The 17,475-nt window shown below is 40.3% G+C and overlaps 1 protein-coding gene across 9 annotated transcripts; it reads left to right on the plus strand.

Annotated features, from left to right (window-relative positions):
• Positions 1-634: 634 nt before the first annotated feature.
• On the plus strand, positions 635-15,453 carry jade1 (jade family PHD finger 1). Of its 9 annotated transcripts, XM_044142779.1 has the most exons (13): positions 2,473-2,490; positions 2,582-2,682; positions 3,573-3,655; positions 4,605-4,742; positions 5,117-5,184; positions 7,341-7,498; positions 8,342-8,526; positions 9,772-9,983; positions 10,667-10,834; positions 10,970-11,086; positions 12,023-12,502; positions 13,995-14,112; positions 14,270-15,453. In XM_044142779.1, the coding sequence occupies exons 3-13, from the start codon at positions 3,580-3,582 to the stop codon at positions 15,319-15,321; spliced, it is 2,772 nt and encodes a 923-aa protein (XP_043998714.1). In that variant the 5' UTR covers positions 2,473-2,490; positions 2,582-2,682; positions 3,573-3,579; the 3' UTR covers positions 15,322-15,453. The 9 variants fall into 9 exon arrangements, with proteins under 9 accessions (XP_043998711.1, XP_043998713.1, XP_043998717.1 ...); XM_044142776.1 differs by lacking the exons at positions 2,473-2,490; positions 2,582-2,682 and adding an exon at positions 635-802; XM_044142782.1 differs by lacking the exon at positions 2,582-2,682 and having other exon boundaries at positions 2,472-2,490.
• Positions 15,454-17,475: the final 2,022 nt, after the last annotated feature.

The raw sequence follows: 17,475 nt of genomic DNA on the forward strand, positions 1-17,475 counted from the left end.
ACTGACTATGTATTCTGTCTTAGTTTTCTATATTATGGTTCTCAAAAACATTGTTTTATTTTCAATTTCTTCTTAGTTTAGTAATTTAAGTGCTTATAATTTGGTCTAATTATTTGAATCGGTAATGGACCTCATTTCACAGTTTATAGCTGTCGTATTAAGTTTCTGTAGTGAAATTAGTCAATTCTTCCATGTTTTGCCTGTTCATCTTTAACAATAACTTATTAGTTCAGTTCAGCCAGCTTGAAACGAACCAGTCCATGTTCATAGTTCACCATGAAATCATTTGGAACTGACATGAATTACTTCTAGTTCTGGAAGTGAGCTGAAAATCTTCAATCATGTGAACTAAAATTAACATCTGTTTTGTTACTCTGGCTGTGTGAGAGGTTTACTTATTTTTGATTTGTGGTCTCTCCCTTTAATTGAGATGCTAACCATATAAGGATAGATCTGCGTTCCGCAAAAAATAAGTGTCTTACACACATATAAAAGAATAATGTTGAAATTAAGTGTATCTACACTTAATTGTTGCACATGGTGAATCCGGGGTTCAAATTGAAGGAGTTGAGTACCTGAGTTAATCATCAAATTTGATGGATAACTAATGAGAGTGGTTCAAGGGATTCTGCTGCCATCCTGCGGTCAACATGCGCTCCTGCAGCCCGTGCCGGGTAACCTCCTCCCCGGGCGCCGCTGCTCTGTGTTTGTGTATGTGGAATGCGGGTCAAGCGGAACTCAAGGCAAAAACTGCGCTTCACATCAAACTCAAACACCGGCTTGCATCCCTCGGACGTGTTCTGTATGTACCGTGCTATTTTTGTAAACTATATCAACCTGCGTGCATTTGTTAAACATGTTTATATCGGGGCATTTAGCAGAGTTTATATTTCTGTTATGGTCGCATGAGCAGTCCGCTAGGAAAACGCGACGTCGTCATTTAAAATGGCGCCAAAGATTAACCTCAGCCAGTTCATCTTCGATAAACACACCTTACTGTAACTCGCTTTTATAGCCACACAAATAACGAAACCCTGGCTTTACTTTAACGAATACCCATAAATCATATACACATTTTAACTTTAGAGAAACATGTTTGAGAGCAAGTTTGACCCCTAACCTTTGACGGATAGGATGCTGTTTCTGTTTTTTAATGAGGGGCACAGTGGAAGCTATGCTAGTGGCAGTGGCTTGCTGCTAACAGCGTTGGAACTGACGTTTGTTAGCCTTCTGCTAACGAGCTAGCTTCGGTTGCTAACACGCAGCACCAAATGAATTTTATTTTCGCTCTTGATAACGTTCATAATTAGAAGTGGTTTGTTGTATGTCATATGTAGATTGTGATACAGTTTAACTCACTGTTTATGCACTTAAGTAGAAAAACATAGCAAGATATTTCCACTTGATGCACCGGGTGTGGGTGGGCCCTTAGGTTGCATAACGGTATAGGAAAAAGCAACCAAGCTGGTATTCGACAGTATTTATTTTCCGTTTAAAACTAACAAATGTGGATGGCGTAAAAGTAACCCCAATAATAGCATTAATGTTCACAAATGTTCTCTTCGCATGCCAGATGAAGTTATACCAAGTAGAACGCAGATGTTTACTACATGTAGCTGCCAGTTACGTTGGCACCATTACAATACTGAAGCTGGCATCCGAATCGCATCTTCATATTCTGCACTTTATTAAAGGATTATTCTGATGGGTTTATTCAAGACACACCGGAGTGCCTGAAATACTCAGAATAGTTAATGTTCAAACTCTTATAACCTTTATTCAATTTGTGAAAACAAAGAATTAGTCATTTTTGGAGTGCTTTTTGTTTCTATTTTCTCCTAGACCTCCTGGATAGTTATTCTATACCAATGCTGGTAATGACAGATGCTCTAAAATATTCTTGGTTTCAATGTTAGTCAATGGCTGAGCTGAGATGTCTTAAAATCACACCTTTTCTGTTTACCCGAATTGAATAATAAAAACACAAATCACAGCCACTACTTTAGAGAATCAATTAAATTAATTATTATTAATTGAATTTTAAGCAGGACCCAAACAAAGGTGGTTAAAATATTGAAAAACTTTTGTTAGGGTTCCATTTTTTAAATAAAGGTTGCTCAAAAATTTTATTTTATTTTTTTCTTAATTTTTATAGAATAATAAATAGCATAGTGTTACAGATGAGCCTGTGAAACCACAGAAAAACGGCTATTAATTTTTTTTTATACATTTTGACAAATTAAAATGTGACTTCATAAATTCCCCAAGATATTTAATTGAATCTGTAAATTGTGTGGATTATTTCTCTGTCCTGTTTAAATGTTTACAGTGTAATTCAGATGAAGCCATTCCAAAGTGTTATCAAGCAAACAAATAAACGACAAGAGCCTTTTTTAAATTTTGCACATTAAATGAAGATTTGAAAGATCACAAGCTGTATTTTATGGAGCGTGGCAGAATTTAGAATAATTCTGCTCCGGTTTGGTGTTTGTAAGTAGTGTAGTTTTCCACTGCAAATTCAAAAATATTTCATTGATCCCAAAGGGAAACTAATTGTTGTTGTAACTCAAATTTATTCAAGATTCTTCAAGGAGATACAGATGGTGATGGCTGTGGGCAGGGAGAATCTCCTGAGGCGGTTTGTGGCTGAGATGGATCCTCCGTTTTCAGATTTCACAAATTGTAATTTTTAGATCATGTAATGATAGTTGACATTTGATCATCCTAGGTGTTTTAGATTCTGAACTGTGTCGAATCAGATTTTAATCTAGAGGTTTTAAATGAAGCGGTTTAGACCCGTCAGTCAAGACCAGCGTCTCCGAATCGGAGGCCAACTTCAGTATCGGTTGGGCTGCCTGCGTCCAGGACGAAGGGGCGTAACACAAACCGGAGCTAGCTTCGGTGTCCTAGCCTAGCATGCTAATTTAGGGTTAGCACCTTCCCTCGCTGGGCAACCCCCCTGGTATTTTTCCACCTTTCGGGGCATATGAGTCAATGCTGATTTTTTTATTTTTATTTTTTTACCGACTATGTGACGTTACGTTGGGTTCATAAGCCAGTGCGGCGCTGCGCTGTTTATGTCACGCGGGGAAACGTGTGGAAAGTTACCTTGGTGTGTAAACATTCGTGACGCCGTATAATCTCCAAGGAAACATGTGATGCTTGTTTTTAGTGTCGCCCCACTTTACGTTCCCGTGTTAAAATGTCTACCTCCAGTAAGTAGAAGTGTGATTGTATGCCGAGGGGTGGCGTTAGCGCTGCTGGAACTCCTCTGCGAGGCTTCTGGAAGCATCCTGTTGTTGACATTTTGATGCCTTGCAATGTTGCATAATCTCACTTACTATCCATTGAAAACTAACGTAGACGTGGATCCTTGTTGACCGATTGCATGCTAACAGTCCGCAGGTCCCTTTTGCATTGCTAATATTTGTTCTTTAATTGTGTTAATTTAAATATTTGCTGCTTTTCTAGATATTTTATTTTTCAGGTTTTTGTCTTTTCAGATTTTGAAAGTGTTATTTAGTGTCCTCTGTGTTGTTGTTGTAGCTTTACGTGGTGGGTTTTGTGTGCAGAGTCCTGATGCCGGAGCTCCACAGACAGAAGACCATGAAGAGAAGCAGACACCCCAGCAGTAGTGATGACTCAGATAATGGAAGTAAGCAAACCTGCCTCCTCTGAATCACCTGAACAGAGCTGCTACAGTTCTGCTGTCTTTTGCACATCAGTGTCAGCTGTTCATTCAAAAGTACATTTGTGCAAATATTCTTTTATTTATTTAGTACTTTCCAGTTATTCCTTCTCCTGTAAGTGAAAATAGCATGTTTACAACAGTAAAACACTTGCATAGCAAGAATTGGAGTCTTAAAAATCTTTAAAACTTTACCTCTTATCAAGCTCAGTTTAAGGCATAGAATATTAAGAGTTGCGTTACATTTAATTATGTGTTCAATCCGAATGTTTGCTAATTTATTCCTGGTTTAATTAGCTTATCTTTTGCATTAAATACATTTCTGCTATCACAATGAAAATGATCTTAACGTTCTCCATGACTACCTTATAAGGCGGTCTGTGTTTTATAGTGTTTTGCTTTTAAACAGAACTTTAAATAGTTAGAAAACTTACTATGTTTTTTTTGAACCCTTCCACAATTGGATAAATCTGTAAAAGAAAAAATAAATATTTTAACCGTACTTCATGTTTTAGCTGATGCTGAGTTTAAATTTGTCTCACTATTTAAAGTGCAGCTTCATCTTTGGTTTTCAATTATCTTGAAGCTGAAATATTAGTCCAGGAAACTGTGACTGTTATCCAGGCCGGTCGCAATAACAAATTTAGCTGGACGATAAATTGTTCCAGAAATTATTGTGATGAGGAATAATATTGTTGTTTTGAGTAATATAATGATACAATGATGCACGTTAGCTCTCTCAAAGATTGATCAACTTTAATTTAGAGCTGCAGTCATTCCGAATCTGTTAGCTGGTGCATGTTTTCCTCTGCTCAAGTTTTCAGAAATGGCGTAAGTATCCTTTACATTGTTGCTCTTGGACCCACTTTACTGGTTTGCATGTGTCTGTCAGAGTAAGTCTGTACTCATTATTCAGGACGTAAGAAAAGAAAGAGAAAGAGGGGCAATAAATGGACACGGGTAAAAAGAAAGCGAAGGGACGACGTCCACGTGAGACGCAGGAGACAGACTAGGAACAGGAAACGTGTTTGGACCTTTAAAGACATGCTGACAGGTCAGGCAGGCAGCCAGGCTCCAGTTAGACCTCAGTGAATTAGTTCTACAACACCTTGTGCTTTTTTTTTTTTTTGGCTATTATTATTCTATTGTTAGCTGTGTTAGGGCATCCGATTTTTCTCTGTTATCTGAGAATACAGAATAATTTGAAACAGTTTGCAACCGATCAGAGCGCTTTCTGTGCTCTCATGTCTTTTAAACTCAGACTTAGAGACCAGCGTTGTTAAGCTCAAATGGAGAACAGAGCTATCAGTTGAAGTGTTTTGGCTGCTCAAACAGACGCTAAGGCTCATCTTCGATCCGCCCTGGAGGAAATCCAGACGCTTCCCAAGCAGAAAAACCTCCAACCCATAAACCCTTGTTATGTTTCAGGTAATTCTACCTGCTGGTCTCAGCACTCATCGCAGCACCGGAGGGGAACCGGGCAGAAACCCTCAGAGGTAAGACGGCTTGGTCGTGTTACAGCAAACCAATAGGGACTTTTCACATACAACAAAAATAATGCATAAGTGCTTGAAAGCTACAGAAAAAGTGGAAAAAAATCTTTCCAAAGAAACCATTGTTGAAGTCGTGTTTGCACAACAAACGTGGAAGACGTTGTTTTGCTCAGACGAAAGCAAAATAGAAATTTAATTCACAAACACTTGGACTGCTTATCCCCCATGAATGCACCATCCACACAGTGACAAGTGGTAGTGGCAGCATCATGCTATACAGGAAGCTGGTTGGAGTCGATGACGAGGTGCATTTGGAGTGTGGTTTAAAATAGAGCAGGGTTTTTCAAAGTTCCAGCAGGGGAGGATTCAGAAAGCTGAGAGAAGGAAATGTCAGGAATCATTTTTTCAAAAAGTAATTTGTTATGATAAATCTAATCTACTTTTAAATCCTGATTCTAAATGTTATTTATAATAATGCTCATCTTTCTGATCGGCTGCCAGTCAGATTCATCAAGCTGCTTCGCTTTTCAACTGCAAAATGAAGAAGTTTCTGACAAACAGACTGCTGTGGAGGAACTCTGCCGCAAAAATATCTACAAACTCACAGCCAGCTAAAATCAGAACATACACTATTCACTAATAATTACTGAATGCTGAATAAAAGTGAGGAAGAGCCATTCTAAAAAGTTGCTGTTTCTTTACATATTGTCTAACGTTGTCTGTTTTCAAAGAGGTTCCCCACTGGAGGTGGGCGATATGGACTTAGTATTTTATCCTGCTGATAATGATAACAATGAAATTAATGATAAACTATTTCTTACTTCTTTTTTTAGCTAACTGTGTTTTAAATCAGGCTCATTTAGGACGCCTGTTACTTAAAAAAATTGTCATTTGTATCACAGTAAACCTTTTAAAATTATATTATCAAGTTGAATAATTTTTTTATTTTTTTTTTATTTTTTTTAAGCTTTCATAGAACAAAATAGCGAAATGTAACACTTCTGGTTAAATTTTTTTTTATCATTAATTGGAATTTATCAAGACAGAAATAAATGAAAATTCTTAACATGAGAAATTTATCACAATAATTGATGAACAATACAATAAATGCTCCGCCCAAAAGCTAATGCTGTTAGCATAAAAAAGTTTGGGAACCCCTGCATTTCACTGTGTTAGAGTGACACATAATCCTGTGACTTAAATCCTATTGAGTCATTGTTAACGCTTTTAAAAAATTCACTCTAGATTCTCTAAAGCCGATGTGACTGAACTTCAAAGTATTTAGCAAGCAGAATGAACAAATAGCTACCAGACAGACACAATGCAGTTGAAAGGCACCCAATATATTTTATAACCTGGCTGATCTGCTGACCTATACTAGTAAAAAAAACCTAAAAAAAACACTTGAATAATTTATTACTGTAATTCTATCATAAGGTCCAGAATAATCCACAGATATGTGGTTGTAAGTTGACAAAATGGGAGAGTTTGATAATGCCATTTATAGAAACGTCAGTAAAATGGGACTCTGTTGTGTTCCACTGGTTTTAATGGTCAAATACCAGGACTCACTATCTACAACCCACAGCAGATGACGGGTCCCACTCATGGAAATATTTCTCCTGTTATCTGCTCTACAGTCTGTAGTGTTAGTTCCCTGCAAGCCACAGCCAATTAGATCAAAGCACAGCAACGGCTCCTCCCATTGCAGCGTTCTGGTTGGTTAATCCACAAAGCAGAGGATTCAAACACTTTGGCTTTAGTTTTTAACCGTTTTGAGGCTTTAGGTTTGCTCAGAGTGGTACTGGGAGACACGAACAAGTTTTAAATACTATAATCAGCTCACCTAGTCACACCTCAGAGGACTATAGACACGTGGCATGTTATTGTTTACATCTGGAAATTTCATGCACTCATTTATTTTCCATCTAGAACAAATCTATTAACAAAATGAAACCTGGGCATTTAGGTGTGGTTAATTTAGTGCAGTACGCCACCATAAATGTAAAATAACGCCGATAAACCACTTGTATTCTACATACTGATGCGTTTCCATAGAAACTGACTGTAACTAATTGTAATGCGTCTATGGGCGGAAACCAGGGCTGGATAAAACTGTTTTTAAAATGCAAGGAGAAAACTCTCCTTCTGTCTGGCAGGTTTTTAGGACAGACTTCATCACAGCCATGAAATTACACGACTCGTACCAGCTGAACCCAGAGGATTACTATGTCCTGGCTGATCCGTGGAGGCAGGAGTGGGAGAAGGGTGTCCAGGTCCCTGTGAGCCCCCAGTCCATCCCCCAGCCTGTCACCAGGTAGGCAAACTGTTGATGGGCGTCTCTGTTTATCTGTCATCTTCCATCTATCTGGGCGATCAATCGATTTTAGCAGTTTACCAAAGTTTTGGTTTTTGAAGATTTAATTTTAGGAAAATCTGGATTTTTTTTTTTTTTTTTTTTCCGCACTTATGCTCTCCTTAGGTTTCCATATTTAAAAGTGACGTCAGCACGGCCAGGGCCACCATCTTGTTTGACAAGCGTGTTTTACAGCTTCTGGTTATTTGGACTTTGAGTTGAGGCCAGGTTAAGAGTTTTGTTTTTTTAATTACGAGAGTAAAGTTATAACATCAGGAGAACGGAGCAGTAACTTTCTGAGAACCACAACGAGAAAAGCAACAAACAGTTAAAATGAGGAATGTTGAGCATCTTATACTTTTGTATAAGTTTTACAGCCAATAATCAATAGAAGTACTTCATCTTTTAACACATCAGCATCAAATTATTATGAGTAGCAGAACTTTAAAACACTTTTGTAAACAACTGAGCCTCTTTCAAAGAACCACAAACTGAGTTGGTAACATCTGATCCTGATAACTTTCCAAGCTCTTCTCATTAAAAATTACTTTTTCTTGTAATTTTGCAAAGTTGTTTTTTTTTTTTAACAACTATTTTCTTGAAATTGAGCAAAAGTTCTGGTAGCTTGGCGCTAATACTCCGCTGTACAACTCACTGAAGGGAGTGAAAGCAATTATTTGATCGTATTTTCTGTCATTTATGATTTCTTTTTCTTTTTTTGTTTAACATTTACTATATTATGGGTGTTATGTAGCTTTTCCACACTTTTCCACTTTGGTAGATAACTTGTTGTTTGTTGCTCAGAGTTCTGGCGGAGAAGGGGAAGGAGGTGATGTTCATCAGACCTAAGAAGCTGATCCGAACGTCGGGCACGGAGGCGCTGGGCTACGTGGACATCCGGACGCTGGCGGAGGGGATGTGCCGCTACGACCTGAACGAGGAAGACGTGGCCTGGCTGCAAATCATCAACGAGGAGTTTGCACAGATGGGTGAGCTGCGGACTCCACGGAACAGTCCAGAAACCGATATGATCAATAACACGAAAAGCAAAAAAAAAAAAAAAAAAGCTACTCCAAGATGTCCAAAACCGATCCAACTGACCGATTCACTTTCGAGCAAACAGTAAAGCTGATGCATCTGTAACAGAGCAAACCTCCCACATGACGCCAGCTAGTTAAACGTTAGCTTCAGAGACAGTCTGAGCTCCCCTGTCGAGATGCGCTTCCCCTCGGTGACGTCCTGAACCAGGCAGCGCTCCGCTCTGCCGCCGCAGCGATTATCACAGGAACATGTCAGCCGACAACAAAATAAACCTCCATTACATCTCCGTCTGTCTGTGCAGAAAGTGGAGGCTGATGCAGCTGAAAGATAACCCTGGTTTTCACTGCGCCACATCCAGACTTGACTGAAAACGATTCATTTTAGTCCACATTGAGTTTTTATTTGTCCCTTATGAGTAAAATTACAAGTAAAAATAGTAAATTAACTAATGGAAACATGCTGGAGATAAGTAGGTATAATAAAATTACTGAGGCGTGGATCAAAAATACACACTTCCATAAATGATACACATATTTTTATTAAGTGTTATCTTGTCGACTGTTTTTAAACATATCTTTAAAACATATTTTTCCAAACAAGGGTTGACTTGAAAATGTTGTCATATTACATAATTAATCGTATTTTTGCTCATAATATAAAGAACCCTGTTCCTTCAAAAAAATGTTTCCACCGCATCAAAATTGGTATTGGATGTTATTAATTTCGGTATTAGCAGCAGATTTCAGTATGGTGTGGATCCTGATCTGTAGCTGCTCACTTTTATTTTCTGCATTCTAAAAGAACTTCATTATATTTGCATTTTGTTTTTCTGCTGTGAGAACTTCTGAATGTTTCCACAGAAATGATCCATTTTATGCTGTGATTTAAATATGGTTTTCGTCACCTACAGACTTTTTGGCAAAGTCGATAAATTACAGAGAAACAAACATGAACGTGTGCACACGCAGCACTTTTATGGGGATTAGTGAACAGACATAACCTAGGTTATCGTCGAATGGGTGATGATGGTTTGTTTATAGTCCAGACTGTCCAATAATGGATGGTGAACCTGGTTCCCGTCCTTCAGCTGGAAACTCACCGTCTGCTAGACGGGTTTCCGTTTCTTTCGCGACAGCCAATAAAACCAAGATGCACACGAGCCGATTATCACCAGCGTGTGGCGCTGTTTGCAGCGATGCCGCCGCTGGACGAGAACACCATGGAGAGAGTCATGGAGGAGTTTGAGCACTGCTGCCACGAAAACATGACGCACGCCATGGAGACGGAGGAAGGGCTGGGCATCGAGTACGACGAGGACGTGGTGTGTGACGTTTGTCAGTCGCCGGACGGAGAGGACAACAACGAGATGGTGTTCTGCGACAAGTGTAACATCTGCGTTCACCAGGTCAGAGGTCAACACTGGAACCACTGAAAGCAGAGTCCAACCTCGAGGTTTATATTGGGGTTGGACAATAAATTATTAATAATGTATATTGGAATAGACACATGATCAATATCAATAGATAGAGTAATCAATATATAGAATAGTCACTGAACTCTGATCCAGTATCGCACAGCATTCTGGGAGACGTAGGCAGAGGAAAGGCTTTAGCCTCTCAATCTCTAGGCCAGCTAAGCAAGGTCAGCCACCTCACTCTGTGGTTACCTAGCAACAACCTGCCATCGTTCCTCATAACTGCTTAAAAATAAAAAAAAACAACAGCGAGGATGAAACAGGAAACGTCACGCCTCTAGTTTGGCTTCATGTCCAGATGTATTTAAATGTTGGTACATTTATTTGTTAACAGGCTTTTTATGTTTCCAAGAAATCTGGATATATTTGTTGTGTTTAGAAAAGAAAGCAGAATCTGAAATACGACCTCAGCACTAAAGGAATTTGTGGTCAAAACTTCACATTTTTAGCACCATTGGAGAAATTATTTAATCACACAGAGGAGCTTTTATTTCAGATTTGGTGAACATTACAGTAAAGTCAAATCTTCTGCCTCTTACTTTGATTTAATGGTGTGTGTGTGTGTGTGTGTGTTTTGAATTCCTCCCTGTTTTCCGGTTGGTGTTTCTGACCAGGCATGCTACGGCATCCAGAAAGTCCCAAAAGGCAGCTGGCTGTGTCGGATCTGTGCGCTCGGCATCCTCCCAAAGTGCCAGGTCTGTCCTAAGAAGGGCGGAGCCATGAAGCCGACCCGCAGCGGAACCAAGTGGGTTCATGTCAGCTGTGCTTTATGGATCCCAGAGGTGAAAACTCCCAACCAATTCTACTCACTCTGTTCATCTTCTGGGACGTTTTTTTTCTTTTCTTTTTTTACTTTTTGTAATTAGTACTTTTTTTTTTTTATTTATGCAAACTTGTGCTCTATCTGTGTGTTCCAGGTGAGTATTGGGAATCCAGAGAAGATGGAGCCGATCACCAATGTGTCCCACATTCCCAGCAACAGATGGGCTCTGATCTGCTGCCTGTGTAAGGAGAAGACCGGAGCCTGCATCCAGGTAGGCCTCTCCTCCCCAACACACACCCAACCAGCCTGACCGCAGTTTTTATTCATACTGTGTAATGTTCTTATTCTCTCATCAGCTGAATTTTTGCGTACTCATTATCTGTGAACCATAATCATATAATGACAAGAACTAAAGCTTTGAATTAGGGACGATTATTTTAGTAATCGATTGTTTTGACGATTATTCTGACGATTAATCGAACAAAAACATCGTGGCGTTCGGCAGATTTTTCAGTTTAGCTTTTTTTTTTAAATACAATATTAGAAATACATTAAAGAACCCAATAAACAAATTAGTTTTTTAAGTAAGGAAATAAACACAAATGTTGTCTAAAATTGCAATTTGTTTTTTCTTTAGCAAACTCTTGATCATCTGCAGCTAAAAAAAAAAACCACCTCTGGCCTTTCTGCTTGACATGAAATCAGTAGAGTGTGTAGCTGATCTATGAATTATTTTTTGGATTAACCGATTAATAACTGAATAGCAAAAGAATCTTAGTGTGAGATTTTGTATTTTACAGAATTTGAACCAGATGAAGCTAAAACTGCTACTACAGGAGCTCTGTGTAGAACATATATACAGACAAATGTTTTGATTTTAAGAATATATATATATATATATATATAAATATATATGTATATATAGTATAGTTTTAAATTAGTTACTGCTCTGACTGTGATATTCTTTCAGCAAATAGCCTTTCTTTTGAGTCTGTGCTCCAGTTTACTATCAATTCCTAAATTAGTTGACAATTATTTCAATAACGATTAATCATGATTCATCCGATTAATCGTTTCATCCGTACCCTGAAATATTTCACTGTTTTGAATCTGTTCAATATTCAATCTATATAGTGAGCAAATGGTTTTAATGCAGAATGAATGTAGTTTCCGGCATCAATCCGTTTCGTTGTAATTTGCTGTCCAGTGCTCCGCGAAAAACTGCAGGACCGCCTTCCACGTGACCTGCGGCCTCCACGCCAACCTGGAAATGAACACCATCCTCACGGAGGACGACGAGGTGAAGTTCAAGTCGTACTGCCCCAAGCACTCCGGTTTCCAGGGCGACCCGGCGGAGGACGAGGGGAGGGAGGGCGCGCGAGACCGCAAGGGCCGGGCGAACAGCAACCAGGAGAAGAGGGTCAACCTCCGCAAGCTGAAGCTGCAGGAGATGGAGGAGGAGTTCTACCAGTTCGTGGTCGTGGAGGAGGTGGCCAAGAGCCTGAAGCTGGCGCCGGAGGTGGTGGACTTTGTCTACCAGTACTGGAAGCTGAAACGCAAAGCCAACTTCAACCAGCAGCTGCTCACCCCCAAGAAGGACGAGGAGGAGAGCCTGGCCCGGCGGGAGCAGGAGGTGCTGCTGCGGCGCCTGCAGCTCTTCACACACCTCAGGCAGGACCTGGAGAGGGTAGGTCTCCACTTGCTCCTGATGAAGACTCACAGGGCGGCCGGCAGCAGAGGCGGGGTTATAAACAGAAACATCTGAAAATAAATCAGAATAAATCAAGCTTTTCAGCACGTGTTCCTTGTGAGTTCTAAACCAGATTGAAGAGGGACAGCAGCACCAGAGCAGGAAGAGAGAGGAGAAAAACTGCTTTGTCAAATATTCTGTTTGACAGAATATTTACACCAGACAGGAAGCAGTCAGATTTCAGCATTCACAATGTTTCTGGCCAACCTTCCTGCAGTTAGCTGCCATTCATAACACTGGATTACAAAAGAAATGTTTTGAATTGGTCTGTTTTTTCAACTGAATTAAGACTATTTTTGTGCTGCAGGATCCAAAAATGACATCCATTTTTCTCAATCAGGTTTTTATTCTAAATTCATTTAGAGAAATCTGATCTTCTGGCTAAATTCAATTTTTGTGACATTATCAGCTCATTTCTGTTAATATTTCTCAACCAAAAAGGGTTTTAGGACAAAAAAATTGTTTCCTAACTGAGTGTATTAATTAATGCCACAAACTTGGATTCCTATAAATTGAATAATTAACACTAATCAGTGTAAGACGCCTTCATTGTGTAAAATTCTCCGTCTCTTTTCTGTCCTGATGGAATCTCTCCTCCTGCTCATCACTCATTGATCCAGATGTCAGAACAAGTCGTGCATTTTGATGCTCATGTTGCTCCGTAGTTCAGAAAGTTGACCTGATTGAGAAAAACCAATGAGATTTTTGGATTCAGCTCATCAACACGACCCTAAAACAGATGAAAAACCCCTGACAGTGTTTTGGCTGTTGATCAGTGTAATTTATAGTGGGATCAGGGGCGACGTTACACAGTGTGAGTTGGAGTCTCTAACATCTTATATCAGTATGGTTAGCATTAGCATATTTATTAACTTGGAAATAGCTAGATCCATGATGGTCCACATGGATCTTGGCCTATAAACTCTAAAAGCTCATGTTGGGTTTAACATTATTTTGATTCTACCAAGAATATCATTTCTGAAAGAAAATGAGTCGGGGATCTCAAAAGATGATGAAAGGCGAGTCTTAACGCTGTCAATCAAGCCTGTGTACGCTGTGCTAACTGTTCTGATGTCCAGGATAACTGTTTATCTGCTACCATCTGTGGCCATGCTAATTCACCTTAGCATTTTTTGTGTGGAAAAAGCTTGTACATGATCTTGATTGACAGCGCTAAGACCTTCCTCCTTGCTCTGATTGGTTGTTTTTTGTCCAGAGCCGTTCATTTCTCCAGATGGCAATAGTAGCACTGGGACTGGCTAGACTTTTTTTAAAACAAATGTGTAAAAACAAACAAACAAAAAAAAAACTTTTTTTCTTTTTTTTAAATAAAAGCTACATTCTACATTGTGCTAGCCTGACTGTACTGTCCGTTCAGAAGAGGGAGTGTGTGCTGTGGAAATGCTGACTGTTGCTGCTCCCCCTGTAGGTGCGTAACCTGACCTACATGGTGACCCGGAGGGAGAAGATGAAGCGCTCGCTGTGTAAAGTCCAGGAGCAGATATTCCAGCAGCAGGTCCGCCTGCTGGACCACGAGCTGCTCAACGGTGAGTCCTCTCCACGAGAGTCTGCACAGAGGACTGCTGGTCAGCTGGACGTGTGTGGAATTCATTTTGTGTGCTTCCCATTCAGCTAAAACTAAACAATATTTAACTAATAAAAGCTGGCAGTCTCACTGAAGCTGGGCATGGTTCTGTATTCCAGGTGACCCCTCTGCAAAGGACCTGGAGAGGCTCTTCTCTCTGGGTTCCTTCTCCTCTGACGGCAGCCAGTCCGGCTCTTCCTGGAGCAACTCTGGTCTGAAGAGCAAGCGAAGTTCACTAAAGCAGGAAAGGAGCAAAAGCCTGTCGGACTCGCCAAGCGGTCACAGGAAGGACGATGCGTGCAGCCTGCTGGACATTAAAGATAGCAAAAGCTCCCAAATCCAAGAGGCTGCGGCCTCAGAGTCCAAAAGCGATGCCAAAGTCCACCAGCTTGAAATGAGCAAGGAGAAGCCTTTCCTAAAGCTCCAGAAAGTAAATCAGGAACACGCCTCAGTCAAGTTGCACAAGCCCGAGAGCAGGAAGGGCCCCAGAAGAGAAACCCCGGGACCAGAGTATGAAGTACTGGGGAGCCACAAGCAAGATCCAGAGCCAGAGGAACGAGGGAGGAGGAGGAGGAGCGACGTTTCCGAGAGCTTCCCCTGCCAGCTGAAGAACAAGTTCAGCTCCAAGCATCTGGATAAAACCGTCTCCATCCGGCTGGTCGACATCAGAAACTCTGACTCCGAGGAGTATTTATTTGACGACACCACGACCAGAAGGAGCGGCGCTTCGCCAGACGCGGCCCCCAACACTAAGTTTAAACCCAGCTCGCTTTCAGACGCCTCCAAAGCCAACAGCTGGCTCAGAAAACCCGCCAACGGCAGCTCCCACGCCCCTAACGGCTCCGCGTCCGGACACCTGAAAGGCTGGGGGAAGTTCCGGATCCCGAAGCGGGCCGACAAGCCTCTGAGCGCCACGCTGAGGGAGCGGGAAGAGCTGGAGCCGAGCAACCCGCTGCTCAGACCGCTCACCAGCGCGCCGGAGTCGGCATACCCCAGAACACGGCTCCGTTCGGGTCCGGAGGCCGACGGCTACAGCTCCGACTCCAAGGCGGCCGACGGCGAGCTGGAGCCCTGCCTCAAGCGGTGCCACTCCCACGAGCTGCGGGGCGACTCGTCGCTGGGGCGTCGCTACGGCTCTGACATTATCCGCCGCGGCGTGCTAGCATCCTGATGGAGCGCATGAGCTACACTGCGCTAATCAGAAACGAATGACAGTCACTCTTTGTACCTTTATTTTGTCTAGAAATCATAAAATGGCTAGATGGAGGAAGAAAAAGAAAAAAATAAAAATGAACAGAGCTGATATTTATTTTTTATTTGTACCATAATGTAAAACTGGGAAATATTTGACTTTATTTTGAGCTAGTTAGTTTATTTTTTTTTTTAGGTAGAAACTTGTAAAGTTGCCACTTAAATCGCTTGCTCAGCTATATACAAGCAAACGCATCAACTAGGAAGATGTTGTGATTGTTGCTTGGGACCATAAGCTTGCAATGTCATTTGTGTTTAACATAGTATTATTAAAGTCCACTGAGTCGCTTGTTGGTCCAGCTCCAACATATAATCCTGATCCTGTCAGCCAGTAGAACTCTTCTGATTTTTTTTTTCTTCTTTTAGCCAGGAATCATCAAATCTTCACAGCCAAAACCAGATAGTCCAGCCGCCCCTTTTCTTAATATTTAGTCTCACCAGACTGCAGGCGTATGAACTGGGAACCTCCAGAGGAAATCAAAGAATGATGTTTTACACGTCATCAGCACTTAAGTGTAATTGAACTGCGATCGTATCCATCATGTGCCTAACTTTTATTTGAAGCGTTTGCACTACGAGAGGATGGCACAGGTGGGGGAGGCACGAGAAGAGATATTTTTACACTGAAAAATAATGACAGAAGCATTTTGTACCCTCGGCCGCTGCTGTACTACTGTTATGCAAAAGGAGTTCTTGTGAGGGGGCTTGTTTTGAAGAGAAATAAAAAAAAAAATACTCTTAAAAAAAACAAATGTGTGTGATGAATGTTTAAAGATTGAGATGGTCATCAGAATTTTGAGACAACTTCATGACGTAGTGCACCAACTACAATTTGGTGTATATATATATATATATAATTATATGTTATATAAGCTTAAGTGCTTAAGTACATATAATATAATTAGATCTTACATGGTTTTAGTCTGACCTGTTTGACTAAAACCAAAAGTCTGGAGTTATAACCAAACTCCTGGATGAAAGGCATCAAATAAACCAGGCAGAAGATGAACGGTTCCATCACTTTATTGCATGACTAACAGATCCTGCACAAGTGTTTCAGCACTGCATAAAAAAAAAAAATAAAAAAAAGGGTCAAGAAATTGCATGATATTTACAATAGATGAATCACTATTACCACTTATACATTATGTACATATTAGTCTCTGGTTTGCTATGACAGTAGTTATAGTATGAAACGTCTACACACGACACTTCAGCTCTACAGGGAATTACAGTGCTTACAAAAAAAAATATAATAATAATAATAATAGAGGGGAAAAAAAATAGAAAAACAACGGCCTGGACTACATTCAGTCAAGACAAGGTTAGGATGGAAGATGGAACCGAGAAGAAACAGACGCGTTCGCCTCATTGGGTGAAAAATAAATTAAAAGACAAAATAGGCGCAGCTAATTCAAAAAGGCATCCTTTTAAATCTGGGAAGCACTGTGTGTGTAAAAAAAATAAAAAACATAATGATCTGAAACTGGTCTGAAGGCTCCAACCCACTCTGGGGGAAAAAAAAAAAAAAGTTAGAATCCTCTCCAATGTGCTTCCCTTTCAAACCAACACAGGAAACTTTCAGACGCTCCGACCTGCGGCGGCGCGTTGGGATCATTATAGACAGGAGAGAAAAAAAAAAAAAGTCACATTTCTGCCAAAACTCTAATTTTCAAGAAAAATAAAAAAAAAATTCTTAGTTTGAAGAGACAAAAATTTGCCAGATAAAAACTCTAATTTCTACATTAATCTCAGGAATTTGAGGGGGGGGAAAAAAAGAGACTTTTACATTTTAGAAGTTGAAGACTTTCAACTTTAGAAAGTCAGAAAGTTTCCAAAAAACAAAAAGATTTGACTTTCAAACTCAAATGTCCAAGTTTTTTCTCTAAAATTTACTGAGATAAATTTGAAAATCTTTTGAGATTGTTTTTTTCTTCCTAGTAAACATTTGACTTTTCAAGCTCAGAAATTCCTCCTTTTCCCCCCCAAAAAGGGATTAACATTGAAATGTTTTTGTTTTTTTCCCCCTGCCCATCTACAACGGGCCCAATACGCCGTTGCATTTACGGTCCGC

Source organism: Gambusia affinis, linkage group LG16, assembly GCF_019740435.1.
Source record: "Gambusia affinis linkage group LG16, SWU_Gaff_1.0, whole genome shotgun sequence".
Lineage (NCBI taxonomy): Eukaryota > Metazoa > Chordata > Actinopteri > Cyprinodontiformes > Poeciliidae > Gambusia > Gambusia affinis.